The sequence below is a fragment of the Elephas maximus genome, chromosome 4, assembly GCF_024166365.1.
Source record: "Elephas maximus indicus isolate mEleMax1 chromosome 4, mEleMax1 primary haplotype, whole genome shotgun sequence".
NCBI classification, from domain to species: Eukaryota; Metazoa; Chordata; class Mammalia; order Proboscidea; family Elephantidae; genus Elephas; species Elephas maximus.
The window spans coordinates 102525754-102553741 of record NC_064822.1 but is presented as its reverse complement, the minus strand read 5'-3'; the positions used below and the strand labels follow the sequence as shown (position 1 = coordinate 102553741).

General features: G+C 53.5%; 1 protein-coding gene across 9 annotated transcripts; it reads left to right on the top strand.

Moving 5' to 3' along the window:
* The first annotated feature begins 258 nt into the window (after window positions 1-258).
* On the top strand, window positions 259-27728 carry RAPGEF3 (Rap guanine nucleotide exchange factor 3). 9 transcript variants are annotated; one of them, XM_049882927.1, is made up of 30 exons: window positions 259-793; window positions 1265-1477; window positions 4641-4679; window positions 7321-7374; window positions 7458-7564; window positions 7764-7885; window positions 8059-8227; window positions 8796-8880; window positions 9857-9917; window positions 10031-10107; window positions 10273-10419; window positions 10944-11056; window positions 11348-11436; window positions 11740-11818; window positions 12021-12171; window positions 12257-12339; window positions 13152-13191; window positions 15832-15913; window positions 16243-16389; window positions 19187-19284; window positions 19748-19873; window positions 19972-20153; window positions 20399-20501; window positions 20620-20670; window positions 21700-21787; window positions 22115-22179; window positions 22823-22877; window positions 23037-23108; window positions 25358-25406; window positions 25912-25999. In XM_049882927.1, coding segments are annotated over exons 1-29 (2706 nt in total). In that variant the 5' UTR covers window positions 259-787; the 3' UTR covers window positions 25360-25406; window positions 25912-25999. The 9 variants fall into 9 exon arrangements, with proteins under 9 accessions (XP_049738884.1, XP_049738877.1, XP_049738881.1 ...); XM_049882920.1 differs by lacking the exon at window positions 25358-25406 and having other exon boundaries at window positions 260-793; window positions 25912-27728; XM_049882924.1 differs by lacking the exon at window positions 25358-25406 and having other exon boundaries at window positions 263-793; window positions 20465-20501; window positions 25912-27728.
* The last annotated feature ends 260 nt before the right edge of the window (window positions 27729-27988 follow it).

Genomic DNA, 27988 nt, shown 5'->3' with positions numbered 1-27988 from the left:
TCCCCACCTCCCTCCCGGAGAAGTTCGAGACCCTGAACCGAAACAGGAGGCAGGACGCCCCCGGCCGGGAAGCGGCCCCAGCCCGGATTTCCCTCCCGGGTGGGGCCCCAATGACTCACTCCCCTCCCCCCTTTCCCCGGTTTCCTTGTTTGCATTTCTCCTCCCGGCCACGTGGCGGCCAGTGAGGACACTCATGGTCTCGACCCCACGTCCCGCGTCGCTGGGGCCTCTGCCCACACCCCAGGGCTGCTCCTGCGCCCTGGGGTCTCTCCCGGCTCCGGCTAGTGCCCGCCCCTCGGGCCCCGGGGTCTGGACTCCACCCTCTGCCCGTGCCCACCCTCTTCCCCTGCGCCCTCTCCTGCCGTGAGGCGGGCGCCTCCTCCCCGCCCCCTCATCCAGTCCCGGGAGGGGAAGGGGGTGGGCGGCGCAGGGGGTGTGACAGCTCCCGCCCGGCCCAGTGCCAGCTACAGCCTCGCTTGAGCGCCCGGTGCCAGCTGGCTCTTTCGTCTGGGACGGAGGCGGAGGCTCGGGGCTGCTGATCGCTGGGGGGGCTAGCCCCCCGTCACTCCCAGCCCCCTCCCCACCCATGAGGAATCTCCTCACTCAGTCCTGCGTTTTGCTGCCCTGGCAGTCCGCCCAGCTAGGAATTGTTCCTGTGCACTGTGCGCTGAACTTAATGCCCGCGCTCCTCCAGGATCCCCCTATTAATAAGAGCTGACAGGGGATCGCTGGAGGTCCCCCACCTTTTTGCTAGAGCCGGCAGGGCTGTGTGAGCTTGAGAAGGAACATGAAGGTGGGTAAGGTGGGGTCAGGGTCGAGGAGGTGCTGAGGGCGGGAAAGGAAGCTGACACGGTGGGGAGTTTAGGTGGGAGAGAGAGCATTGGTCAGGGGTGAGGGCGGAGAAGAAAGGTTTGAGCCGAAGTTGCTTTTTTGGGGATCCAGTGAGTCAGTAGCCTCATACTGGGAGATAGTGGAGCTTCCTGCAGGCGCATGGGCAGTGGGGAAGGGCAGAATTCCAGTGAAGACTGGGAAGAAGGGCCGGCTCTTCTCTGGTGAGCCAGCTGGAGACCCCTAAGTGCACCAGACGGGCAGGCCCATCGGAGGTCTTTCTGTCCCTCCCCCTGACTCCTGTCAGGGCTGCACCACCTCCGCCTGACCAGCTCAGAGGACTCAAAAGAAGTGGTTTGGCCTGGGGCAGTTGTGTCCTGGCCCAACTGCCCCAGCCCCTGCCCCATGGCTATAGGCTTTCCTTCTGGCGTCACAGGTGGGCTGGCCAGGAGAAAGCCGTTGGCACTTGGGCCTGGCTGTTGAGGCGAGCCCTGCTCTGGGAGCATCGCCTGTGGGGGGCCTCCCTGACGTGGTGCCTGAGGGGACGCTGCTCAACATGGTGCTGAGGCGGATGCACCGGCCCAGAAGCTGCTCCTACCAGCTGCTGTTGGAACACCGGAGTCCCAGCTGCATCCAGGGGCTGCGCTGGGTAAGTATCCATGGCCTTCCGGGGCCCTGCTATGAGAGGGCACCTGGCTTGAGAATGCAGGCATGCTGCTGGTGGTTTGGCTTCTCTGAGGGCTTAGAGGGGTGGACAGTGGGTAGAGCAGGTTGGCTGCGGTGTGTGTGGGTGGCTCACACAGGCTGCATGGTGTGTCTTGTGTGGGAGGGGGTGCCAAGTACCTCTATTACTGCATGGGGGGTAGGAGAGAAGGAAAGGGATTTGCCATTTATCTATCACTTCTGTGTACCAGGCATCAAGTTAGGTGCTTTGGCGTTCCTTCCAGGTGGGAGTGGGAGGGGCAAGTGAAATGTTGAGGGGCCAGGTCAAGTAGGGGGTGAGGTAAGCTTTATTAGTGTTCTTGCTACGTCACCATGGCAACATTCTCCTTTAGTGAGCCACTGAACTTGGCAAATTCTGCTTTGTGATCGTGGAGTGATGTGATCTTGTGGACACTGCTTAACATCTCAGGCTTTGGGGGTTCAGGAAAGGATTCCAGAGAAGTTTGGAGAACCTGAGATGACCAGGGCTCCCTTTGCCAGGGAGAAGAATCTCTGGAGTTAGGGTGGGAAGACTGAAGGAAAGAGTAGGGAACAGAAAGAGAGGCAAGGTGGGAGAGAATGGTAGGGTTGGGGGCAGGGCAGGACGGTTACTGTAGGGTCCAAATCAGCAGAGAAGCTGGGATGAGGCTTCTGCTCTCCCTAAGCCCCCAGACTTAGTAGAGTAACCTCGCCTAAGATTCAGCTGTGTCTATTGTGCGTGCCCACCATGGGGGGTAGGGGCTAGGGAGGTCGGGGTGAGATGCAGGGTGATAGGAGGGTACTTGGGTAAAGGGATGGCGGGAAAGTAGGAGTGGTGACAAACTTGGGAGAGCGTTTCTCTTGTCAACGAGTCCCTTTGAGTTGAGTGACCATCACCTTCTCCATCCTTCCTCCTACCCTGCCTAAACCAAAAACCAAACCCAGTGCCGTTGAGTCGATTCCGACTCATAGCGACCCTATGGGACAGAGTAGAACTGCCCCATAGTGTTTCCAAGACCTACCCTGCCTAACCACCATTTGTACTTAACAAAACTTGAGGCTGAGTTGAGAAAACTGAGGCCCTCAAGATGAAGGGGGTCTGCCCAGTCATTGGGGTTGAGAGAAGAATCCAGGTGTCAGTTCCCAGCTCCTCTGCCAGCCCCTCCCTGCCTGGGTCTCCCTGATAAGGTGCCTCTTGGGCTTGGGTCCTGCTCAAGATGGGGCTCTGGAGGGACCAGGGGAGCTGATCCCTTCTGGGCTTAGCTGCCCCTGCCCCTCCCACTCTGCCTCTCCGGGTCACTGGCAGTAGCTACTGCATGGAGCCAGTGGGCTGGAACTCTCCCTCCCTGCTTCTCTCTCAGGCTATAATTACTTGTGCATTTCCTGTCCCCTTCCCAGCTTCTAGAGGCTAGGTAGGGAGTGGGGGGAAGGTTGGGTACCAGGACAATGAGGTCACTGGAGGATCCCCCGGGATCCAAAGTCTGAGAGGGAGTGGAGGGGCCGCCAGGCTGTCTCCAGACCTATCTACCCCTGCACCCTGCGTCCAGAATTGAAGGGCTGGGGAGGCCAGAAGGGTGGGGGAAAGGGTTGCTGGAGTGGACAAAGTTGGTTGGTGAATAGATTTCTAGGGCTAGAGGCAGGCGGCTGCACCCTCTCCTGAAGAGCATTTCTGGGGGAATGGGGACAGGGCTGTGTGCCTGTGCTTAAGAGGCTCTACGTACTTGTGGAGTTGCACTTTTTACCTCCTGATGATGCTATGGCCCAAGAAGGGCTCACATGAGGGAACAAGTGCTCGGCAGGGAATGTGGGCAAGCTCACTTGTACACACACAGGGTACAGGGAGGGTATTATAAGATGGTGGAGCCCAGAGCCCAAGGAGGACAGCACTGGGGGTTATTCAGGCCATACCTTCTTCGTAGAAAGCCAGGAAGAAACCCATCAGCCTCCTGAGGTCTGAAAAGAGCTCTGTCTATTCCTACCTAGACCAAGATGAGAGAAAATGAGAGCAGGTTACAGCAGTAGGGTTTGCTCGAGGTTAGATACAGAAAGGACTTACCAACTATGGCAAAGGCGGTACTGGTATGGGATGGAAGAACATCGTATTCTTTGGAAAATATGAGGGGAGATGAGACCTTGTTTGATGTCTGTGGGCTAACAGAAGGGTCAATCTGTCTGGAGTCAGGAGCAAGATCAGGGTGACCTCTTGTGTGTCCCACTAGCTCAGGGAAGCCTGGGATGTTGATCTCTGAGTGACAGAGTTGGGAAAGGTGGCCCTGTTCTCTAACTCAGAAAATATGCTTTCATCCCATCTGTCCAAATAATAGACATAACTAATAGTTGTATAGCCCTTTTTTCTCAGGTACCATTATGAGAGCTTTACCATATTACATAATCCTCACAACAGCCTTGTGTGATAGGTACCAATGACATCACTTCCATTTTATAGATGAGAAACAGAGGCACAGAGGTTAAGTGACAGGTCCAGGGTTTCACAGCTGCTAGGTGGCAAAGCTGGGCTTTGGTCCTAGGCAATCTGGCTGCAGAGTCCATGTTCATAACCACCATGGTGTACTTCTCTATTGCTGCAGATAGCAACACTGACATCTCAAGGTATCACCCCTTCGTCCCACCACACACAGCCGTGGCCTGAGACCCAAGGGAACTGGTCTGACGGGTCCCCACGCGGCTGTCTGGCTCAGTGCCCACCCTCTGGCCGGGCTCTGACACTCAGCGACAGGGTAGGGTGGGTGGGGCAGGCCATAGCGCTGGTGCCAGAGGAGCGAGCACCTCCTCTTCCACTCTTGAGTCCTTCCTGTCCAGGAATGAGGAGAGGAGGTGGGTGAGGATTTTACTGTGACCCCTCAGCTGCTTCTTCCCAACTGAGAATCCCTAAGCTGACACTCGCGGTCATCAGGTCAGGGACAGGGCAGCGCGGATGGTACAACATTTCTTGCACTGAATCCAGGTAATAGGTGTCCGTCATGAAATAAGAAGTTTGATCGAGTTACTTACATTTACTAAGCAGTCACTATGAGCTAGCCACTCTGCCAAGGGCTTTACATTGTTAACGCATTTGCTCTCCATAATAACCCTATGGGATAGGTACTATTATCATCAATGTCTTTTTACAGATGAGAAAACTGAAGCCCAAGGTCACACACAAACAGCTGGTAATGAGAGAACCAGGATTTGAACTCAGGCGTCTGACCTCAGAGCCTACATATTTGACCACTGCTAATGAATAACAACCACCGCCCCCTGCCCCGCGCCGCCCCCCCCGCCCCGCGCCGCCCCCCCCACCTTCCTTGGAAAGTCCCTTGCACATGAATATCTTGGAGGGGGGACTTAAGGAGTCTCTAGGGAGCCCCTAGGTGGTGTAAACAGTTACGCTTTCATTTCCCGACTGAAAGGTTGAAGGAACTTATTCAACTTTGTTTGACCCAATGTTTTCCAAATTTATTTGCCCATGAAACACTGCCCAAGGGCGGAATGCCTCTAAGGTCCCTGCTTCCACAGCACGCAGTGAGGGAAACACAGGGTGGACATGAGGCCCTGTAGGAGGTGGTAGGGAGATGGCAGGGTGGGGTGGCTAACAGCATGGGCTCTGGACTCACACAGCACAGGTGTGAATCCTAGTGCCCCTGTTTACCAGCTATTGTGGCAGGTTATATAACCTCTGAGCCTCCTTTTCTCTAGCTGTGAAATAGGATAAAAATACCTACTTCCAGGCTCAGCCTTGATAGCAGTTATGCAGTGGAACCTTACATTTCTAAGTAGCTGTGTGACCCTGGGTGAGTTGCTTCACCTCTCTAGGCTTCTTTATGCTTTCCTTGGTAGAATGAAAGGGATGCTTTCAGGGCCCACTCCTCAGCTCCGAGGGGCCGAGGCCCCCATTTTCTGGCCCTCATGCTCATTCCTGGGTAGGACAGGAAATGGCTTAAACCAGGCCTGTGGATCTGGGTCATGACTAGCTGGGTCACATGGCCTGGCACCTCCCCTCCTGATGTGCCCTCTGGGGTCAGAACAACACAGGAAGGGAGCCAGTGCTGCAGCCTGGGTTGTCTGAGTTGTGGGCACCGAACGGAGTTGGAGCGGGGGCTGGGGCCACCTGGACACTTGGACATGAACAACAAGTCATTAGCCTGAGGCACTGTTTGTCCTGACACAAGGGCCTGGCTGGGTAGCATTTCTGCCCTTCCTCCCTTCCTTATTTCCCTGGCTCCTCCTCCTCCTTATTTCCTGTCATCAAGTCTCCAGGGCTCTGCGTCTGGCATGGGGCTGGGCCCCATGACCCAGGCAGGGAGACCCTTGGGACACCTAGTAACTTCCGCACAGCCCTGGGCCAGGCGCCTAGGCACGCCAGGCCTCAGGCCTCTGCCTGGGTGCACAGCCGGAAGATTCGCATGCCCAGGGCCTGCCAGGACCAGTAGCAGGGGCTCTGGCCTTGGGCCTGGTTGTACCCTAGCTCCCCAGCCAAGCCCTTTTCAGGGACCTGAGGGGAGATGGGAAAGCAGGAGAGAGCTTGCTGGTGAGAGGAAGAGGGCAGGAAGGGGAAGTGGGCAGGTGTGGTGGGGGTAGTAAGACCAAGAACGTGAGCTCGCCTGGGCAGGAACTTGAGCTTATCCATAGCTGTCTGGCTGTCCCAAGGATGCGTGACTGAATTAAGCAGGACACTTCATCTCGAGACTTTTGTTTCCTTGTAAATTAGAAGACAGACAATACCTGCCCTGCCGATTTCACACCTGATCCTATTTATGTAGGCGGAAACCAGGGAGGTAGACATGCTTTGTAAACTATAAAGTGCTCTACCCTTGGGAGGGCTCATCGAGGGCAGGGCATCCTGTCCAGAGAGCTGAAAATCCCAGGTTTTAGGCAGCAGGTAAAGAAGGGCCTGAGGAGCTTTCATGGGTGATATCCCAGGACACAGGAACCAGGACCCCTAGATGATACCAAGGGCAGGGAAACCACATTAACCAAGGTTTCCACCATAAACCCCATTTCCTGAGCTGCCCTGTGCGCTGCCAAGGCCTTATTCACTCTTACAAGGTTATGGGCAAGCACCATTTCAGAGCTGAAAGGAGCCTTCCAGCAAGTGCCCCACCCTATGCTTCCCAGATGAATAATAACAGCTAACATGTGTATAGAACTATGTGCCAGGTGATATTTTCAGCATTTGATCTAAATTAACTCATATAATCCTTCCAGAAGCTTATGAATAGGTATTACTAGTTTTTCATCAGCCCCATTTTATAGATAAGGAAACTGAGGCAGGAGAAGTTAAGTCATTTGTTTAAGGTTGCCCCACTAGCAGAGATTTGAATCCAGGAGTCTGGCTCTGGGGGGTTGTATTTTTAACTACCAGGCCAAACTGGAGCCCATAGGGGGCAGGGGATTTGCCATAGTTCCATGGTTGGGGACAGAACCTGTGTCAGGCTGTGTGACCCAAAGCCAGGGCAGGTGCCCCTTGGCCTCCGAGTTGCTCTCCTCCTTGGCTCTCACGGGCCTTATCGTGTCCTCATTCTCTTCAAGCTCCAACTCTCCTTTCCCCTCCACAGGCACAGCTTACCTGGGAGCCAGGGCGCAAATGGGACTCAAGTAGCAGAACGGGTCTCAGGGTGCTCATCTGAGGGGACACAATGCTTGCATCTGGGCTGGAGATTAGGTTGGCAGGGTGGGGCAGAGGTGACACTCAGTGAGTATTTGTTAAATGAGTGGCTGAATGAATGCATTTGGAGTTGGGCGCTGGGCTGACGGTGAGAGTGGTGGGTGGGAGGGGTGGGTCGAAGTGCAGACTCTCCCCATTGCCCTCAGACGCCGCTCACCGATAGCGAGGAGTCCCTGGACTTCAGCGTGAGCCTGGAGCAGGTACAGGCCGGGGAGAGGCAAGCTGGGAGGGTGCAGGGCGGGGGTCCAGGGCCTGATCCAGCTGTGCCCCTCCTCTCTTGAAGGCCTCTACGGAGCGGGTGCTCAGGGCTGGGAAGCAGCTGCACCGACACCTCCTGGCCACCTGCCCGAACCTCATCCGAGACCGCAAGTACCACCTTAGGCTCTACCGGTGAGCGGAGCCCCTGCCTGCCTCCTCGCCACCTCCTTCCCGTCTACTCCATGTGTCTGGGATCTAGCCCTGCTTCTAGCAGAACTGGGGCTGATTCTAGGAAGGTGCCTTTCTGAAGGAGAGTCCTTCCACCTCCCCTCCTCACCACCCTCCTTCCATTTGATTATTCCTCCCCTCTGTCGTCTTCCACTTCTTGTAGGCAATGCTGCTCTGGTCGGGAGCTGGTGGATGGGATCTTGGCCCTGGGGCTTGGGGTGCATTCCCGGAGCCAAGCCGTAGGAGTCTGCCAGGTGCTGCTGGATGAAGGTGCCCTTTCCCATGGTGAGCCTGAGTCCAGTGTGGGTCACCAGCACTGGGCAGGGCTGAGGACAGGATGGGCAGTCCTGGGGAGTAGGCACCAATGAGGGGTGACAAGGGGATTGACATTGTAGTGAGCCCCATACCCACACAGCCTCAATTTCTCTCCTCCCTGGGCCTGGGCCTCTGCCCCACAGTGAAACACGACTGGACCTTCCAGGACCGAGATGCTCAATTCTACCGTTTTCCTGGGCTGGAGCCAGAGCCTGTAGGAGCTCATGAGATGGAGGAGGAGCTGGTGGAGGCTGTGTCTCTGCTCTCCCAACGGGGACCTGATGCCCTGCTCACAGTGGCCCTTCGAAAGCCGTGAGTCAGAGGCCCTGCATCCCCCAGCCCCAGGTCCCACATAGCATTCAGGTTTCACTCTGGGGGGATCCCTTTCTTCTTTCTGAAGGAAAGTAACCTGGCAGGACCAGGAGACTTGAGCTCTGGTCTTCATTCTAACATCTCGGCTTGCTGCGTGAGGTTGAGCCATTCCCCCCTCGCCAAGCTTGTCTCCGCCTCTGTAAATGAGGGTGTTGATCTCTGAGGAGTGTTCCCACCGAGGAGGGCGGGATTTGGAATCTGTAGACAGGTCTGGGTTCAAATTCCAGGTCCGCCAGCTTCCTCTTTTGTATGAAGAGGATAGCAGTCCCCACGTCACAGGGCTATTGTGAGGACGGAATGAAATAATGTGTGTAAAGTGCTTCGCACTGCGCGCACATGGTGCAAGCTCATTAAAGGTTAGCCTGCCGTTTACTGATAAGTTGCTGTGGAGACGCCACCTGGCCCTGAGCCCGCGGGGGAGTGAAATGGCTCCCCTGCCTGGCCCTGGGCCTGCAATTCAGGATTGGCTTCCCACCCCTCTTCTAAGTGCTCCTCCCTGCACCTGCAGCCCAGGTCAGCGCACAGATGAGGAGCTGGACCTCATCTTCGAGGAGCTGTTGCACATCAAGGCCGTGGCCCATCTCTCCAACTCGGTCAGCCTCTGCCTTGCCCACCATGTCCCAGTCAGCCCCTGCCTTGCCCACTGCGGCCCGGTCAGCCACTGCCTTGCCCATTTCGGCCCAGTCAGCCCCCTGCCTTGCCCACTGTGGCCGGGTCAGCCCCTGCCTTGCCCACTGTGGCCCGGTCAAACCCTGCCTTGCCCATTGTGGCCCAGTCAAACCCTGCCTTGCCCACTGTGGCCTTGTCAGTCAGGCCTTGCCCACTGTGGCCTTGTCAGTCCCCCGCCTTGCCCACTGTGGCCTTGTCAGTCCCCCGCCTTGCCCACTGTGGCCCGGTTGGCCCCCCGCCTTGCCCACTGTGGCCCGGTCGGCCCCTCGCCTTGCCCACTGTGGCCCAGTCAGCCACTGCCTTGCCCATTTCGGCCCAGTCAGCCCCCTGCCTTGCCCACTGTGGCCCAGTCAAACCCTGCCTTGCCTACTGTGGCCTTGTCAGCCCTGCCTTGCCCACTGTGGCCTTGTCAGCCCCCTGCCTTGCCCACTGTGGCCTTGTCAGTTTTCCGCCTTGCCCACTGTGGCCCGGTCGGCCTCCCACCTTGCCCACTGTGGCCCGGTCGGCCCCCCGCCTTTCCCACTGTGGCCCGGTCGGCCCCCCGCCTTGCCCATTGTGGCCTGGTTGGCCCCTTGCCTTGCCCACTGCCTGGCCCAGGGGACTCCTCTCTTTGTAACCCCTTGAGAGCCCAACTTTTGGGCTAGAAGGGAGTACTTCCCCTCTGGCTTGATATTTTCAATCTCATTTCTTGCCCCCAGGACCCCTGTCTGAAATCCCTTCTGCCTCTCTTAGCCCATCTCCCTCACTCTTTGTCTCCTATTGAACCCCAGTGACACATGCCTGACCTGCCATCTCTCTAACCCCTGAGTACTCATGTCTTTGGACATAACCTCGTGATCCCTAACCTAGCCCTCTTTACCTGAACGTGCCACCACTGACCCGCCATCCCCCTCCACCCAGGTGAAGCGGGAGTTAGCGGCAGTTCTGCTCTTTGAACCACACTGCAAAGCAGGGACCGTATGTAAGTCGGCCAAGGGACAGGGAGCTGAGCATGAGGGGCCTGGACGTGGGCAGAGGCCACAGAGAGATGTGGAGGTGACAGAGGGGACCACGCCTGATCTGTGCTTCTCTCAGTGTTCAGCCAGGGGGACAAGGGCACCTCATGGTACATTATCTGGAAGGGGTCTGTCAACGTGGTGACCCATGGCAAGGTACGTTCTCCTTCCCTCTCCTAGCCCCAAGGTCCGTGTCCTAGTGGGTGGTGCCTTTGCTGGTTGCCCACATCTCCTCCTGTCCTGGTTGACCTCTCTGGCCTGGATCTGTCCCCACGAGGGCTGGAGAGCAGGGCTTGGCTGTGACAGAAGGCCCGGCTGCAGGGGCTGGTGACCACTCTGCATGAGGGAGATGACTTTGGACAGCTGGCTCTGGTAAATGACGCACCCCGGGCGGCCACCATCATCCTGCGAGAAGACAACTGCCATTTCCTTCGTGTGGACAAGCAGGACTTCAACCGCATCATCAAGGTGCCACTGCTAGGGGTTGGAGGGCAGGGGACACAGGACATGGGGCAAGGGGTAGGGACCAGAGAGCCTGTGAGGAGGAGAGGAGGTAGGAGTGGGATCACAGACTAGGTATACATGAGGAGGCGAAGCACACTGAAGAGGCAGAAGGAGACCAGTGACTCAGGACAGGTTTGGAGTGGAGAACAAGGGAGTAGTGGACTTATGGAGCTGGTGGGGCCTGGGGTGCCAGAGGAAGCAGTGTGATGGCAGTTGGGACCCATGGAGGGAGGGTGGGCAGGGAAAGAGGTAGAGGAGGGGCTCGGCTGGAGGATGGGCAGCTGAGAGTTGTGATGGGGGAAGCTGAGGGGCAGATCCAAAGTCGTGGGTGTTGAATGGGGTGGGAGAGGGCCTGGAGAGCTTTGTGGGACCTTTGTGAGGCTCAGGGTCTGGAATGGTGGAGGTGGGAGGAGAGGCCCTAACATGGGGGAAGAAGTCCTTGTGGTGGGCCAGAGTGTGTTGACCACTGGGTGTGGCTTGTTCTCCAGGATGTGGAAGCCAAGACCATGAGGCTGGAAGAACATGGCAAAGTGGTGCTGGTACTGGAGAGAACCTCTCAGGGTGCAGGCCCTTCTTGCCCCCCAACCCCAGGCAGGAACCGGTAACACACCCGCCATGCTCCCTCTCCACACCTGCCCTCTTGCCTACATTCTCCCCTCTCATTTCTCAGTCTCTACTCCCTTCCCTCATGTCATAACCCTACCCTCTGACCACCTGAGGGTGGAGAGGCATCAAGGGGCTAGATGTACCCCCTGAGTCAGCCCCCCTGCCTGTCCCCAGATGGCATAGGGCAGGCAAGTGGGGAGCATGATATCATGAATTATTGATGGTTGCCCCAAGAGTACGAGTGGACAGTAGTGACATAGTGTTATCAATTGGCCATTTCTGCTAGGTATACAGTAATGTCTGGCACCCCAGAGAAGATTCTAGAACTGCTGTTGGAGGCCATGCGGCCTGATTCCAGTGCTCATGACCCAACAGGTAGGGACAGAAGACATCCTGCCTGCTCTAATGCCACATTCTACCCACACTGACTCATCAGGTGGTCAGCGCACCTGGGAGAGGGCCAGGCACCCTGCATCTGTCCTCATCGGGCACTGGGTTGGCCATCCAGCCAGTTGCGGGGAGTCATCTTACTGTGTTCTTGGCTTGGGTAGGGAGTGTTGTCCCTGGGGCTGGGATTGCCCCTAGTGGACTTGGGGAAGGAGCGCTGCAGCTGTGCTATGCCTGTGCTCAGTTGCCTTAGCCTCTGAAGGCTCCTGCTGTCCCCACCCTGCCCTACAGAGACGTTCCTCAGCGACTTCCTCCTGACCCACAGTGTCTTCATGCCCAGCACCCAGCTTTGTGCGGCCCTCCTGCATCAATATCCTCCCCAGCCCCAGGCCAGGGTAGTGTGTGGGGATGGGATGACATGTAGAGCAGGGAGGAGGAATCCCCATCCTTACGACTGTGCCAAACCCTCTGATGCCCCAGCCTTAGGCCAGGTCCAGCTTGTCGGTGGACCTGGGCACCCTGCCCCTCCTCTGCCCCAGTTGAATGTTGTGGTTTCCTTGACTGGTGTCCACCTTCCATGCGGAGCCTGCGGGAGGCAGTGAACAGGAGCGCAGCACCTACGTCTGCAATAAGAGGCAGCAGATCCTGCGGCTGGTCAGCCAGTGGGTGGCCCTGTATGGCCCTGTGCTCCGTACCGACCCTGTGGCCACCAGCTTTCTCCAGGTACCTGGGAGTGAGGCAGGACTGGACCAGGTGCCCAGGGGTAGATGTGGCTACAGCCAGCTCAGTGACTCTTGGTTCTTCACAGAAACTCTCAGACCTGGTGAGCCAGGATGCCCGGCTTAGCAACCTGCTGAAGGAGCAGTGGCCAGAGAGGCGGCGACACCACAGGTGATGACTTGGAAATCAATTTGTCTCTCAGTGACTAGCAGTATAACTGGGATCGAGAGCACCCATCTGGAGTCAAACACCTGGCTTTAAATCCAGGCCATACCTTTTACAGCTGTGGAACTCCAGTCTTATTACGCCCACTCTCAGGGCTCTGTGCCCCCATCTGTAAATCAGAGAGCAGCTTCCTCATTATGGGGATTAAATGAGCTACTGCACTTGAAGTGCTTAGCACAGGGCCTTGCACACAGTAAGTGCCATTGAGTGTTGGCTGGGATCGCTCATGTTTCATTTATCTATCCCCACTTATTTCAATGAGCTGTTCTTATCGAGCCCCTTACGTCATGTTTTGGCCATTCTCGTACATCATGCAATCATTCATTTGTTCACTCTCGCTCTGAGTGCACCTGCCATTCTCACTTCCTCCATTCAACCCATATTTATTACTGCGTGTCTTCAGTGCTGGGTCCTGCCAGCCCCACCCAGTCAGCTTCCTAGAGTTTATCTTCACCTCCCCAGACTATCCCAGAAAGGGCCCACCTGAAATGCCCGATCTCAAACCCTGAGTCCATTTCTCCCTTTAGTTCTTGCCCCTTCCCTGGTGGTCTGGAAAAATCACAGAATCCAGGGTCCAGCCCCTGGTTTCCAGCCCAACTTTCCTCTTCCTGTGTGTATATGGTGCTGGCCTCTGAGCCTCTGGTCAGGGCAGAATGGAACCCAGAGCTTGGATGCCTCCCTGTTCCCAACCCTACACATACATTTCTGCTCCCAGGGATACTTGGCCTTGTCTCACCTCCCTCTTACCTGTCCCACAGGTTGGAAAATGGCTATGGGAATGCGTCTCCTCAGATGAAGGTATCCACCTGAGCCGGTTCCTTGCACCTCTGCCCAGGCTTGTTCCCTCTGCTCCTCCTGGACCACATGGCCCCGCTTCAGCTCTCACTCTGCAGGGCTGGGGTGGAAAGGTTCCACAAACACAGACACACACCTTAGTTCTGAAGAGAGGAATTCGGGGCCAGGCCCTGAGGGGTAGATACTAAGATCAAAGGCATCACCCTCCACCCCTACCCCAAGCAATTTTTATGCGGTTTGAGAGGTAATTTGTTCCCACTGGAAGCCAGGGATGGTGCCTCAAGGTGGTCTCTGAGACCTGAAGGGTTCCAGGTAGCCAGGGCTATGGAGCCCACAGGGAGGTGAGGCCCTTCCCTGGTATCGGAGGTGGTAGGTGCCATTTTTGACAGGGAGCCTGCCGGGGGTGTACAAAGGTGGGATGAGAAGATGTGACTGGAGCTCAGATTTGGTTGAAGAATGGTGGGAGAAAAGACTGGAAAGGTAGATTGGGGCTGATTTTGGGAAGTGTGTTGGGACTAAATCTGAATGCCTTACCCTGGCCTACGGGTCTCTCTGAGCAAGCTGTCTCTTACCCTCCTCCCACCCAACCCTCCACCTTGCTGAGACTCTCTCTGGCTCCTTCTCTTCTGTAGGTGAAGCTTGTTCCAACCTCAGGACCTTTGCACCTGTCCCCTGGCCTGGAACTTTCATTTTCTGGCTTTTTGATTAGATCCTTCTCCCCATTTCGACCTTGCCAAAATCTTGGGTTCTTAGAGAGGCCCCTGGGACCTCCCTACCCAGACCACCCTCCCCTCATTCCCTCACCTCTCCCCACTAAGGTGTCCTCTATGATTTTCTTCAAAGCATTATCACCTTGTGGAATTACCTTCTTCGTTTGCCTACTTGCTTATTGTCTGTTATTACCTGTCACATTCACTGGAATGCCAGCTTCCTGAGCAAAGGGCCTAGTGTTGAACCACCCTCGTGTACCAGGCACTGTGCTTGGTGCTGATGATGCTCTAGTGGGCTAAGGGAATTACCCGTGCCCTCACGGGGCTTACAGTGAAGTGAGGGACAGAGCCACCCAACAGTCTCATGATGCATAATGACAAAGGCAGGGGTCTCTGAAAACAGAGAAGGGGGAGAGCTGACACAGGGAAAGTGCCCAGTTCAGAGAAAATGTCCCTGGGGAGGTGACTCCTGGAACTGAGATCTTTGGGGTAAAGGTCAATTAAGGCCAGCAGCATGTACCAGGCCAGAGAGGGAAAGAGCCAGCCCACTTGGAGCCCAGGAGGAAGGAGAGTGAACAGGGTACTGGAGGAGGTGGGAGAGGCAGGCAGGGGCCAGAGAGTGCAGGGCTCCTGGGAAGAACTATGGTAAGGGGTTTGGTCGTTGTCCTAAGGGCAGTGATAGCCATTGAAGGGGTGTGAACCGAGGATCAACACAGTCTGATTTGGATTTTGAATAGGGCAGCTAAAGAGTCTGAACTTTATTCAGCATACAATGATAGCCACTGAAGCCGTGATAGGAAGCTTAATCTGGTCTGGTCGGATTGGAGGAAGAGGGACAGAGGCACCTGAACAGTGGAACTATTGTAGTAGATAAGGATTGAGTTGTTACAGATGGGCGGAACTGGGTTTTGGGTAGGGGAAGGGGGTGCTGGGAGACCCATTTCAAAGAAGAATCTGCAGACCAAGGTGACAGGCTGTGGGGAGGCAGCAGGAGCCTGGAGCCCAGGAGAATGGCTGGGAGGAGGAGTGTCTGGGAAGCAGGATGAGGGGATCCATGTTGTGCTTAGGATGATGGCTCATGGATGTGGAAGGATCCGGTAGGCATTGGAGCCCAGGACTTGGAAGGACATTCAGCATTGGTGGTGTAGTTTTGACAGTCATCTCCATGAACGTGGCCATGAGGCTATGAGGAGCTCTGAGGGAAATCTATGGGAGAGCAAGGGACCCAGCTCTGAGCCTGGAGGACCTGCCACACTTAAGCCGGGAGGAGGAAGATTGTCAGCTCTAGAGCTGGAAAGAGCAGCCAGAGTGGGATAAAGAACCTGTGTCATGGAGGCCTTTGCCCAGCTGGAGCTGCTCCACCAGGAGAGGTTCTGCTGTAGTTGAGGCCCACTGAGTAAGGGCTGTGGGGTTTGATGGGTAGCTGATACAGTGAAGTGTTGGCAGATGAGAGCACAGGTGCAGATGCAGGTTAGGATCCCAGATCTGCAACTTAGCAGCCGTGTGGCCTTGGTCATGATACTTAACCATTCTGAGCCCCATTAATCTTATCCAATAGTAGTATTTATGTCAAAGGGCCATTGGGAATATTTACTTAGAACATTTAGAACATCGGCTGGCACATAGCAAATGGTAGTTGGAAGGAGGGAAAGCAGGTCAGCAGCTGAGCTGTGTTTGTATTAGAACAGCTCCGTGTCTCCTGGGGATACACACACCTGTAAAGGGGGGCAGCCTTGCACATCAAGTCCCACCCTCAGACCTGGTCCACCTCTTCTCCTGGAGCCTTGACCCCAGCTGCCTTACCCGGGCTCTGGTTACTGTGGCATGCAGAGCCTTTGGTGGTGTGCCTGCTGGGTATATCCCAGACTCTTGGTCACGAAGGCTCTGTATGCACTCCCTTTGTATTCTCCAGGCTCATTTTCTCTCCCTCTAGGCCCGGAATATGGCTGTTTGGCTCGCCGGCCAGGATGAGCCCCTCCCCAACAGCAACTGTGCCATCCGAGCTGGGGACAAAGGTTGGTGGCCCAAGCGAGGGTGACAGAGCCTGCCATCTGCTCCCTGGCATCTCTGTGCACTGCTCCCCATTCTGCAGTCACCCTTGACCTCGGTGCTCCTGACCCTGAGGGTGGTATACTGCTCTCCCAGGGTCTGTGTCCCAGGCTGCCAGGTAGTCTGCCTCCTGAGCCCCCTCTCCTAGGCTCAGGGCCTACCCACCCCTCTCTGTGCAGCTTACCCACCTAGGCTTCTCCTTCGTGCCTTCCCTTCCTCCTTGGGGTCCTTCCTCCCTGGGGTGGGGAAGACCGAGCAGCCCCCTCCCACAGCTCAGCCCTGTCCTCCTCTCCAGTCCCCTACGACATCTGCCGGCCCGACCACTCAGTACTGACCCTGCAGCTGCCTGTGACGGCCTCGGTGAGGGAGGTGATGGCAGCATTAGCGCAGGAGGACAGCTGGACCAAGGAGCAGGTGCTGGTGAAGGTCAATTCTGCAGGCGGTGAGTTGTGTCTCTGGGCAGGGTGGCTCCCAGGGATCCCTGCCAGATCCTCTGAGTGAACATCGTCATTGTCTTTATCTTCATCAGTGTGAATGGTGGTTGACATGTATGGGAGGCTATTATGTCTATTCAGAGTGCTTTACAAAAAAAAAGTGCCTTACAAGCAGTGGATAAAAGCATGAGCTCTACATTGTGTTCTTTTAAAGAACTGTCTACATGGAACCAAACTGACAACAGCAACTCGAAAGGTTAGATAGGAAGCCTGGGGGCAGTGAGTTTACAGTAATGGTGGAGGAATAATTCGGAAAAGGAGGGTGAGAATGGTTGCACGACTTGAATGTAATTGATATCACTGAATTGTACATGCAGAAATTGTTGAATTGGTATATGTTTTGCTGTATATATTTCCTGCAACAACAAAAAATTGTTTAAAAAATAAATAAATCCAATCACCTATACAAATAAACAAAAATAAAAAAGCATGCGTTCTAGAGCCCGTTGGCCTGCGTTTGATACCAGCCCATTGTGCACTAGCTGTGTGTCCTTGGGCGGCAAGGGACTTAATCTCTTTGTGCTAGGTTTCATCATCTGTGAAGTGGGAATAATAAAAGTACCTCTCTCAGAGGAATTGTGAGGATGAACTGAATTAATACAGTGAAGTGTTTAGAACGGTCTCTAGCACATAGTCAGCACTTCTTAAGTATTAGCTGTGACTATTATTATTATTATTATATATTCACTTAACGATCTTCAGAGATAGGTAATTTTATCCTACCTTCAGACAAAGAAACTGAAGCTGGAGGGGATGAAGCAGTTTGCCCAAGCTCCCACAGTGAGCGAGAGTATAACTGGCCTTTGCATTTAGGTAGTCTTCATTCATTTGGTTAATCAACACACATTTTTCCGGGTCACCTATGGGCCAGATACTGTCTTGGGAGCTAGAGGTACCATGACAGGTAAGGTAGATCAGTTTGATGGTTAAGAACATAGCCCTGGAATCCCAGACCTGTGTTGGAATCCCAACGGTATTGCTTATTAGTTGTGTAATCCTGGGCAAGTGGCTTAACCACTCTGAACCTCAGTTTCTCTGTCTGTGAAAGAAGCACTGTAATTATGTGCATTTCACAGGACTGTGATGGGTATTAAATGAGATAATGTGTGTAAAGCACTTAGCACGGGCCTGGCACAAAGTAAGCGCTCACAACATGGCGGCCATGATTTTTAAGACCTGCTTTCAGGGATCTTGGGATATTAAAAACCTGTTCTCTGTGGAGGGCCCAGCCCAGGCCTGGCAGCTGGAACCCAGAGTACACAGGAATTAGGGCATTCAGAGAATAATGGCAAGGGGTGGGGTTGAGAAAAGGCCTCCTCCCATCAGGAAGTGGAGTGAGACAGTGAGGTCACCAGTGCCTTGTGTGCGCTCAGTGGAAAGCATTGCCCTCTGGTGGCAACACAGTGAGTTGCAGTTGTCCAAAGTCAGTATTTATTGAGATCCTACTATTATGTGCCTGGAGCCTTGGTGGTGCAGTAGTTAAAAAGCTTGGCTGCTAACCAAAACGTCGGCAGTTCAAATCTGCCAGCAGCTCCTTGAAAACCCAATGGGGCAGTTCTATTCTGTCCTGTAGGGTCACTATGAGTTGGAATCAACTCGATGGCAATGGGTAACTATGTGCCCAGGGACCATTTAGAACACTGGTTTCCAGACTGCTTTGGTAGACACCCGTGTCAGTACCAGTATTTTATTACAAACCTTGGCTGTGTGTACTGCTTGTACACCTCCTCGTTTACTGACTGTCTTGTTATCTGACAGTTCACATTTACAACAATCGTAGAAAGTCTACTGTCTATTGTGAACATTAACAATATATGTCTGGCAGTAGTGAGAGTTAACACTGGCTGTGGTGGTTAAGGTTATGTGTCAGCTTGGCTGGGCCAGGCTTCTCAGTGGTTTGGCAGTTATGTAACGATGTAATTTGATGGTTAGGTAATGATATAATTTGGCAGTTATATAATAATGTAATTTGGCAGTTATGTAACAATGTAGCCATCCTTCATTTTGTGATCTGATGTGGTCATCCTCCATTTTTGCATAACACTGATTTTGCATGATGACCTGGTCTTTGGAAACTAACCATGTCAATAAGTGAGGAAAAAAATAAGTGAGGAGAAGGTGTTAAATCATATACATATACTACTACACTAATATTATCCAATTATAAAGCTACACACAAAAAAGAAATGCAAAAGAAATGGAGAGAAATAAATATAGGTAGAAGGGTTAATATGTTTTCCTAGATACAGGGGTAGTTTTGTGTACCTTACTTTGGAAGTCACTATTCTAGAAACTGGGGACTCAAACATGACTAAAATGCAGTCACAGTCCAAAAGGAGTGATTATAACCAACACCAAGACTTATGTAAGGCATTTTCCATTTTTCAAAGGGCTGTTCAGTACAACAGATACTTATAGCCATTATTTATATAAATTATTTCATTTTAATTGGGAAGTAGTCATGGCAAGTCTTATTGTCTCCATTTTACAGAGGACGAAACAGGCTAAGAGAGGGTAGCCCCTTCTGGAGGTCAGCCTATCTCACTAAGAATTATTTTACATCCTTCTCGGGTGTGATCCCTGGGCAGTGTGGATGTGTGGGCATGTGCACCTGCACAGTTAGAGCAGCTGCCCAGGACTCCAGCTCTGCTACTGGGAGGAGGGGCCTCTCGACCTCCACCCCGGCCACAGGCTGGTCCCGGCCTCCTCCCTGCCCCACCCAGCACAGCCTCCGCTCTCTTGCAGATGCCATTGGCCTGCAGCCAGATGCCCGCGGCGTGGCCACATCTCTGGGGCTCAATGAGCGGCTCTTTGTTGTCAACCCACAGGAAGTACACAAGCTGGTAGGGACCAGACAGGGTGCCAGGGCATGGGGAGGAACTCTGTTCTAGGGATGTTAGGAGTGGGTGTTCAGGAAGAGTCACAGGCAGAAACGGAGAGGTCTTGCCCTGGTTGCCGCTGGCTTTTAAGGGAGAAGAGGAAGAAGGGGGCCTCGACTGATGGGGGGATTCTAGACATTGGTGGGGGAGAGCAGCCTTGGTTGGGAGCTTCAAGGAGAAAGAGCAGGCCCTGCCCTAGTTAAGGGCTCCCCAGGGACCAGGAGTCCTGCAGGGAAGGGTCCCAGCATTGGGGAGTTGTCAGGAGATGCCTCCTTGGAAAGACTCATTCTCAGTGGCTCCAGCCCCTTGACTTCCTGCAGTACCCCTGCTGCCCCCAACACTCCTCCTACCACAGAACCCTCTCTCCCCATCCCATGCCTTTCCCTGGATTCCTCAGGCACCCCCCTGAGTGCTCTCCCACCTGCAGACCCCACACCCTGAGCAGTTGGGGCCCACTGTGGGCTCTGCTGAGGGGCTGGACCTGGTGAGTGCCAAGGACCTGGCGGGCCAGCTAACAGACCACGACTGGAGCCTCTTCAACAGCATCCACCAGGTACGGGAGGCCCCTGCGCGGGGCGGGCAGAGCTCAGAGGAGGAGCACAGAGGCAGGGGCCCTGCCTGACAGCACTGACTGCTCCTGCTGCCCCCCAGGTGGAGCTGATCCACTATGTGCTGGGCCCCCAGCATCTGCGGACCGTCACCACCGCCAACCTGGAGCGCTTCATGCGGCGCTTCAATGAGCTACAGTACTGGGTGGCCACAGAGCTGTGTCTCTGTCCTGTGCCTGGCCTGCGGGCCCAGCTGCTCAGGAAGTTCATCAAGCTGGCTGCCCAGTGAGTGCCTGATGGAGGGCGGGGGTGTGGCTAGAGTCCAGAGGCACCATTTTCTTAAACCCCCATCCGTGCTCAGTATGTTGCCAAATCTGCCACCCAGTTTCTTCTCTGGTCCCCTCAAGCATCTGCCTCCCCTCCTCTGTGGGCTTTGATCCCTGCTGAGGAAGCACTGCCTGGCCCTGTTCTGAGCCCCAGGCCTGGTTGTAGGGTGCTGTGGGTGTGGCTGCTTCCTCTGAGGGTCCTAGGTCTTCTCACAGCCTCAAGGAGCAAAAGAATCTCAATTCCTTCTTTGCTGTCATGTTTGGCCTCAGCAACTCAGCCGTCAGCCGCCTGGCCCACACCTGGGAGGTAGGTGTGCTCTGGAAGTCACTCTGGGATCAGCCCTCACCCTACTCCTAGGAGCCCTGGCTGGAGGTGGGCTGCCATCCCACAGCAGTAGCCCCTCTAACTGCCTCTCCTTCCACAGCGGCTGCCCCACAAGGTCCGGAAGCTGTACTCTGCCCTGGAGAGGCTGCTGGTGGGTGCTAGGCCTTAGCAGGGCCTTTAGAAACCCTGACCCTTGAGTTCCCGGCAGTTCCTCCATCTGTCCTTGGTTACACAGGGTTCCCAACCCTGGCTCAGGCCTAATTCCCTCTGGCCTGTCAGTTTGGGGAGTTGGCCAAGTTTCGGGGGTATTTAGTGTTACAGTGGGAGTTGCCCAGTGTATTATATCTTTCAATGTGTGTGAAGAAGCATTCACTGTGGATATATGAATACCAGGACAGGATGTATGGGGCGTATGACCTTGGAGTCTGAGGTGCCAAGGGAGTGTCAGGGGGACACTGGACTCCTGCTTAACTGCCTGAGGCCTCAGGAAGCAGGTCCTGGCACCAAGCACCCATTGTGCGCCAGGCCTGTCAGCGACCCCTCAGGAGCCCTGAGGGGCTAGTGGGCCAGACTAGAACCAAGGATAAGGACAGAGTTGGGGGGCTGAGCCCTCTATTCCTAGGAACTATTGAGGGATTTGAAGGCTTTTACAGTGTTCAGGAGTGAACCAGAATGGAGGTGCTTTTATCAGCACCTGGGAGTACTTGAGAAAAATGTTCACCTCGTGGACATGTAAATGGCTGGGTTTCCCCTCTGAATGATGGGGAGACCTATGGGATTCGAGAGGTTTAAAAGAAGTTGCCCTCCAGAGAGACACACAGAGAGGGAGGAATGAGAGAAGTCGGGGGGGCTGATTGATTTTCAGGAAGCCTAAGGGTCTCTGTGACTAATTGCCATGAAGTGTCCTTGGGGGCTAATCGGAGGTCAGAAAGTCACTTGCAGACTCTGGGGAGTTGCGGCCTTTGATTCAGGCCTCCCCCTCCCCCTGCCTACCACAGATGCTGTCTTGGTGAAATCTGAGGATAAGGAGAAACTAGGCTCTGAGTCTCACCCTCATGGCATGGAGATAGGCCACCCTTTGTTGTAACTCTTTGGTGGGGTGTGCATTTGGTTGTGTGGTCTGTGGTGGGTTATAGTGTATAGGGTTCTGCCTCTCTGACTGTAGCTTCTCCCCTCTCAGGACCCCTCATGGAACCACCGAGTATATCGACTGGCCCTCACCAAGCTGTCCCCTCCTGTCATCCCTTTCATGCCCCTCCTTCTCAAAGGTAATAGGATCAGCCCTTACCTTCCTGCCTCCCTCTCCATCTATTCCATCCAATACCATCAGAGTGATTATGATGTGTCCGTGCCTTGGGGAGCACAAAGATGAATTAGGAGGTCACAGGCTAGAAGAGGAGTTAAGACCTGCAGACAAATAATGATGACATTAGATGGTCTATGCCACGAAGCCTAAGAGACATAAGGAAATTGCACCAGAGGTTGGAGGGGGAGCAAGAAGAAGAGGGCAGTGTGGGGGTGGCCCTTCACCATTCCTGGGCTACAAGAAGGGGAAGAAGTTTGGGGACTTATGAGCAAAACCCATTTCTTTGCAGACATGACCTTCATCCATGAGGGGAACCACACACTAGTGGAGAACCTCATCAACTTTGAGAAGATGGTGAGCTCAAGAAGAGTGGGAATTTACCACTGGAGTGGGTTGGAAGACATGACTATGGGGGGGTGAGAGATGACCTAAATTTGTTAGTAATGATATAGATATGAAAACTTATTTTTAAATAGTCCCTGCCTTACTCTACTGGAGACTGGAGGGTCTGGTCTCTGTTAGGGGTTGCTGGGGTAACAGCTTCAAGTATCTCACTCTTCAACAAGAGCCCCTTCCAGGCCCTCTTCCTCTCTAAGCCCTTCCTGACCTCTTCTTCTTTCCACTGCCTGGTTCCCACTAGACCTCTGGGCTTGTTAGGGTGAGTAGACATGGCCCATCTCTTATAGCCCCCTAGTCCCGTGGAGCCCTGGTGGTGCAAAGGTTAAGCACTGGGCCGCTAAGTGAAAGGTTGGGGTTGGTCCATGGGAGGAAAACCTGGCGATCTGCTTCCATAACAATTACAGCCTAGAAAACCCTATGGAGCAGTTGTACTCTGTCACAGGGACTCACTATGAGTTAGAATCGACTTGTTGGCACCTAACAACAGCAGTCCCTAGGAGTGCCCATTCAAAGGGAGCTTCGATCCCCAGGTGCCCCACAAGGGCAGGACAGGGTTCTGCACCTCAGGGCAGATCTCATGCCCTTGTGTTGCCCACAGCGAATGATGGCGAGAGCCGTGCGGATGCTGCACCATTGCCGGGGCCACAGCAATGGTGAGGCTGGGCGAGTGGGAGGCCTGGTCAGTCGGGTGTGAGGTGCCACCCTCCAGCCCCCTAGGAGCCAGGAGTGGGGCCCAGGAGAGCCCCTTCTCCACCCTCACCCAGCTTCCTCTGCAAGGCTTGGCCCTGACTCCTATCTCTCCTCCCACCCAGTGCCTCTCTCACCACTCAGAAGCCGAGTGTCCCACCTCCACGAGGACAGCCAAGCCTCAAGGATCTCCACGTGTAAGTATAGGTAGCGGTGGGTGCTAACCATACTAATCCACAGCACTCACCGTGGGCCAGGCACTTTGCATGCACGATGTGAATAGCACTTCACAGCACCTCTAGGAGTTAGGTAATAATGTTAGTCCCGACCAAAGATGAGGACACAGGCTTGAGTCTTTAAGTAACTTGCTGAAGGCCACACAATTAGTTGGTGATGGAGCTGGAACCCAAACTCTTCCTCTAGAACTGCATATTTTTAAAAAAATAATAGTTATTATTTTTTTGTTGTTGAAAATATATGCAGCAGAACATACACCAATTCAACAATTTCTACATGTACAATTCAGTGGCACTGATTACATTCTTCAAGTTGGGCAACTATTCTCACCCTCCTATTCCAAATTGTTCCTCCCCCATTATCATAAGTTTTCCAACTACTCTTCCGAGTTTCTGTTGTCAATTTGATTCCACACAGATCTTAAAAGAGCACAGTGCTCAAGGCAGACATTCTTTACTAATTAGGCTAAACTATTGTTTGGTTTAAAGAAGATTTCAGGGAATAAGGTTTAAGTAGACCAGGAGTTCCTAAGCAGGGTTTCAGGGATCTGTGGTTGGGCTTCAGTGATGCAAAACCAAAAAAACCAAACCTGTTGTTGTCGAGTCCATTCTGACTCATAGTGACCTTACAGGACAGAGTAAAACTGCCCCAATGGGTTTCCAAGGATCGGCTGGTGGTTTTGAACTGCCGACCTTTTGGTTAGCAGCCAAACTCTTAACCACTTTGCCACCGGGGCTCCTCAAGGATCCAGGAGCTCTCCCCTTCCTGGATCAAGGGTCCAGGAACCCCCTAAAACTCTGCAAACTCTGTGTGTAGTTGGGTTTGTGCATTTTTCTGAGAAGAAAGTCCTTAATTTTCATCACCTAAGACTTGGGCCACCAGGCAATTCCTATACCCTCCTGACTTTAGCCCTTCTATTACAGTGACTCTTTTATTACTGAGTTTTTGATGAAAGTTTACACAGCAAGTTAGGTTCCCATTTGACATTTTCCATACAAGTCGTTCATTGACATTAGTTATATTTATCACAATTTGTCACCATTCTCTGTGTCTATACCCATCCATATATGCAGAGCCACATATTTTTTTATAGGATCTCAGTTGCATGTCCACTAACCGTAATCCACCCTTTCATCCCACACTGTCATCATTGACCGTTTATTTTATATGTATGTGTGTGTGTGTGTGTATGTATATAATATTCAGATGATATAATGACCATCTATGGATCCACCAAGGATCCCTCATGGTACAATAGCTAAGTGCTTGGTGCAAACCAAAAAGATGGCAGTTTAAACCCACTCAGAGGCTCTGCAGGAGAAAGACCTGGCAACCTGCTCCTATAAAGATTAACCCATTGCCCTTGAGTCGATTCCAACTCACAGCTACCCTATAGGACAGAGTAGGACTGCCACATAGAGTTTCCAAGGCTGTAATCTTTACGGAAGCAGACTGCCACACTCTTCTCCTACAGAGCAGCTGGTGGGTTCGAACCTCTGACCTTTCGGTTAGCAGCCGAGTACTGTAATCCTATAAGGATTACAGCCTAGAAAACTCTATGGGGCAGCTCTATATAGGGTCACTGTGAGTCAGAATGGACGGCACCTAACAACAATGACAAGGACCCACCACCAAACCCAAGTCTGAGAACATTGACAATAACTCATATCTCCCTCCATTGTGCTCCTCTCTCCTGTCCCCTTGCCTCTCCCCACCCAAGGTAACCACTATCCTCAAGTTTGATTCAATTATTTCTTTTTTCAAAATAGCTTTATCAAATATATATTATGCTCCAACAAAAATATCCTTTCACTTTAGGTTTCTATTTTTTTATGTATCTGTAAAGGTCTTATATTCAGAATACAGAAAGAACTCTTATAACTCAGTAAAAAGATAAACAACCCTATAAAATATGGACAAACATTTTCACAGTACTTAACAATATAATATATGCAAATAAAAATTGGAAAAAATAGTGGCCAAATATATTACTTCGATGAAAATATATTAACCTCCAGATCCAGTGAATGTTCAACAAACTTCGAAAAGGTTAAACACACCCAACACGTCTTAAGCAGTGTAAACATAAACTCATAGTAAATTTGCTGAAAAACTAAGAGAAAATCTTAAAACCACGTTCTAGTTATTCTTGAGCTTTGTAAAAGGAGTATTATGCCCTATGTAATCTTGGAAACCTGCTTTTTTTCAGAGTCCACACTGTTAACCACCATGCTATTCTGCCCCCGAATCTGTGGGAGGTGGGTGGGGCAGCAGAGTTTGAGGGGACTGGTGATGAGAAGGTAGGGTGGGGGAGGAGGGCAGCAGAGTCTCAGGGGACTGGAAATGAGAAGGTAGGGTGGGGGAGGAGGGCAGCAGAGTCTGAGGGGACTGGAGATGAGAAGGTAGGGTGGGGGAAAGAGGGCAGCAGAGTCTGAGGTCTGGAGATGAGAAGGTAGGGTGGGGGGAGGAGGGCAGCAGAGTCTGAGGTCTGGAGATGAGAGGTAAGGTGGTGGGGAGGGCAGCAGGGTCTGAGGGGACTGAAGACAGAGAAGGTAGGGTTAGGGACAGAGGGCAGCAGAGTCTGAGGGGACTGGAGATGAGAAGGTAGGGTGGGGGGAGGAGGGCAGCAGAGTCTGAGGTCTGGAGATGAGAAGGTAGGGTGGGGGTGGAGGGCAGCAGAGCTGGTGATGCTCTTTGGTGGGGGGAGGGATGGGCTTTACAAAGTGGTGTGGCCATCTCTCTGACTGCTTTCCCCCCTGCTAGGCTCAGAGCAGTCCCTAAGCACCCGGAGTCCAGCCAGCACCTGGGCTTATGTCCAGCAGCTGAAGGTCATCGACAACCAGCGGGAACTCTCCCGCCTCTCCCGGGAGATGGAACCATGAGGGAGCTGGGGCTGGAGCAGGCACTTCCTCCAGGAAAGCCAGGGCAGGCCCTGGCCAAGGGGCCCACAGGCTGGCCACAGCTGGATAGGGCTGCCCGTGGAGTGGACTTGAGGCCCTGGAGAGGACAGTGTGGAGGCAGCCGTCCCCTGTGATGACTGGCGGCCAAGGAGGACCTCAGATTGGAACTGAACTGGGGCCCAAGGCCGAGGAATAGGGGGCAGCGAGGCCCTGGGAGTGGGTAGGAGAGTGGAGCGGGTGCTGGGACTCTGTGTTCAATAGAGATCTCTCCATCCCAGGTTTTTTCCAGATTCTGTGCCTTGTGGCTTTGTTGTCCAGCCTCTCCCAGGCCCTGTGGTTAGTTTCCCAGTGGATGGAGAGACAGCCTGCATGTGTGTGGCATGTGTGTGAAAGGGGTGGGGGCTGCTGCGATTGCTCTTTCCCCTGGGAGGAGGGCTGAGAGCCCTGATTTTCTTTCCACCGCCTATGAGATAAACAGTTGGGTGTGATCAGGGCTGTTTATGAGGGAGTGGTGGTCCCTGAGGAGCTTTATTGTTATTGCAAATGAACAAAAATCTGTGTGTTCTGGGGCCAGCACTGTGGAGGGTGTAGAAGTTGAGGCAGAGACCTTGCCCTCTGGGAGAGGAGCTGAGGAGGAGGTGTGACACTTGTGGAGTAGACCCAGTCACACCGGCCACAGAGGTGAACGGAGAGAGGTTGACGGAGAAGTCCCTCCACCATGCGTGGTCTCTGGGATCAGGCAGAGCTCCAGGATGGCTGACGGCTCCCAGATGGGCCTCCCAGGCCCTTGGCCACAGCACCTGCTGGAGCCCGGAGCCTCTGTCAGTGGCCAACCAGCGTCACCATCAGCTTTCCACAGTGATCTGATAGGATGCAACTAGCCCCTTCTACCTTCCTCCTCCTGACTCCAGTTCCTGTTTCCCTCTGGCCTGGAGCACATCTTGGCCTGTCGGGTGTGGTTCATGTTGAACAGAGGCCTCTGAGAGGTTGCCGGCAACAGCAAGGACACCGAAGCAGAGGTTTCTGGGGAGAGACAACCCCTTGCAGAGGCCTAACACCCTCAGCAACTATACCTACATGCCAATAGAACTTCAAAGAACCATGTGGATTTCCCTTGCGCCTTGGACTACCCTTCAACCTCCCAGGAAATCATCATTTGTCATCAGTGATGAGAATCATCCCAGCAAGCTCTGTTAGCATAAAGGGTCCTCTTTTTCCTGCCTCTTCAGCTCATCCCCAAGGAACCAGCTACTGTGAGGACTCTTCCCTCCCTACTGCAAGAGGCAGAGCTCATACGAACAGTGGCATCACTAGGATTGGTGTCATCCAGTGCGGTAACTCATGGTATCACCCTCCCCCATGTTAGTTGCCATAATATTGTGGCTAAAACACCAGAAAATTTGACAAAGTCAGCGACTATAAAAAGACCTGCAGCAACAAAAACAGCAGTGCATACTTGTAGCATGTGCAGACAAAACCACGTGATTCGAAGTGTCATTGTAATTGGGTAATAATGGTAGCTCTGACGGAAATGCATAAGAAGGGTCAAAAAGTAAATTAGCATAGAGTTTTAGTCTTGTAGGTATATTGATACAAGTAAGCTGAGCTTACGAAAAATGTTTTTGTTGTAACTAACTACAGGGATATTTTTATAAAAAATAATAAATTTCTGCTGAAACACTGCACAAAGATTTTACAGTCATTTTGGTGTCACTGCCTCTGACAGTATCAACTCAGTGAGGTCTGCATCCCCAGCCCCCTACTCTTCTAGTGACGGTACTGCACACAAGGACATGCAGGCAGGGTCTTTGTCCTCCTGCGTGCTCCATGGCCCTGGAACCTGGCAGGGATAGGCACGCTGTCTGGTGCCGGGACAGACCTGATAGCCTTGGGATGACCCCTGAGTAGGTATTGAGGCAGCAGGGCCTGATGACATCTGG

Bases quoted from the DNA above. Each gene is read 5' to 3' on its own strand.
- RAPGEF3 (XM_049882920.1), top strand. The intron at 12,340-13,151 runs GTGATGACTTGG...CCTGTCCCACAG, and splicing joins GAGAGGCGGCGACACCACAG to GTTGGAAAATGGCTATGGGA. The intron at 20,671-21,699 runs GTGGGTGCTAGG...CTCCCCTCTCAG, and splicing joins CTGCCCTGGAGAGGCTGCTG to GACCCCTCATGGAACCACCG.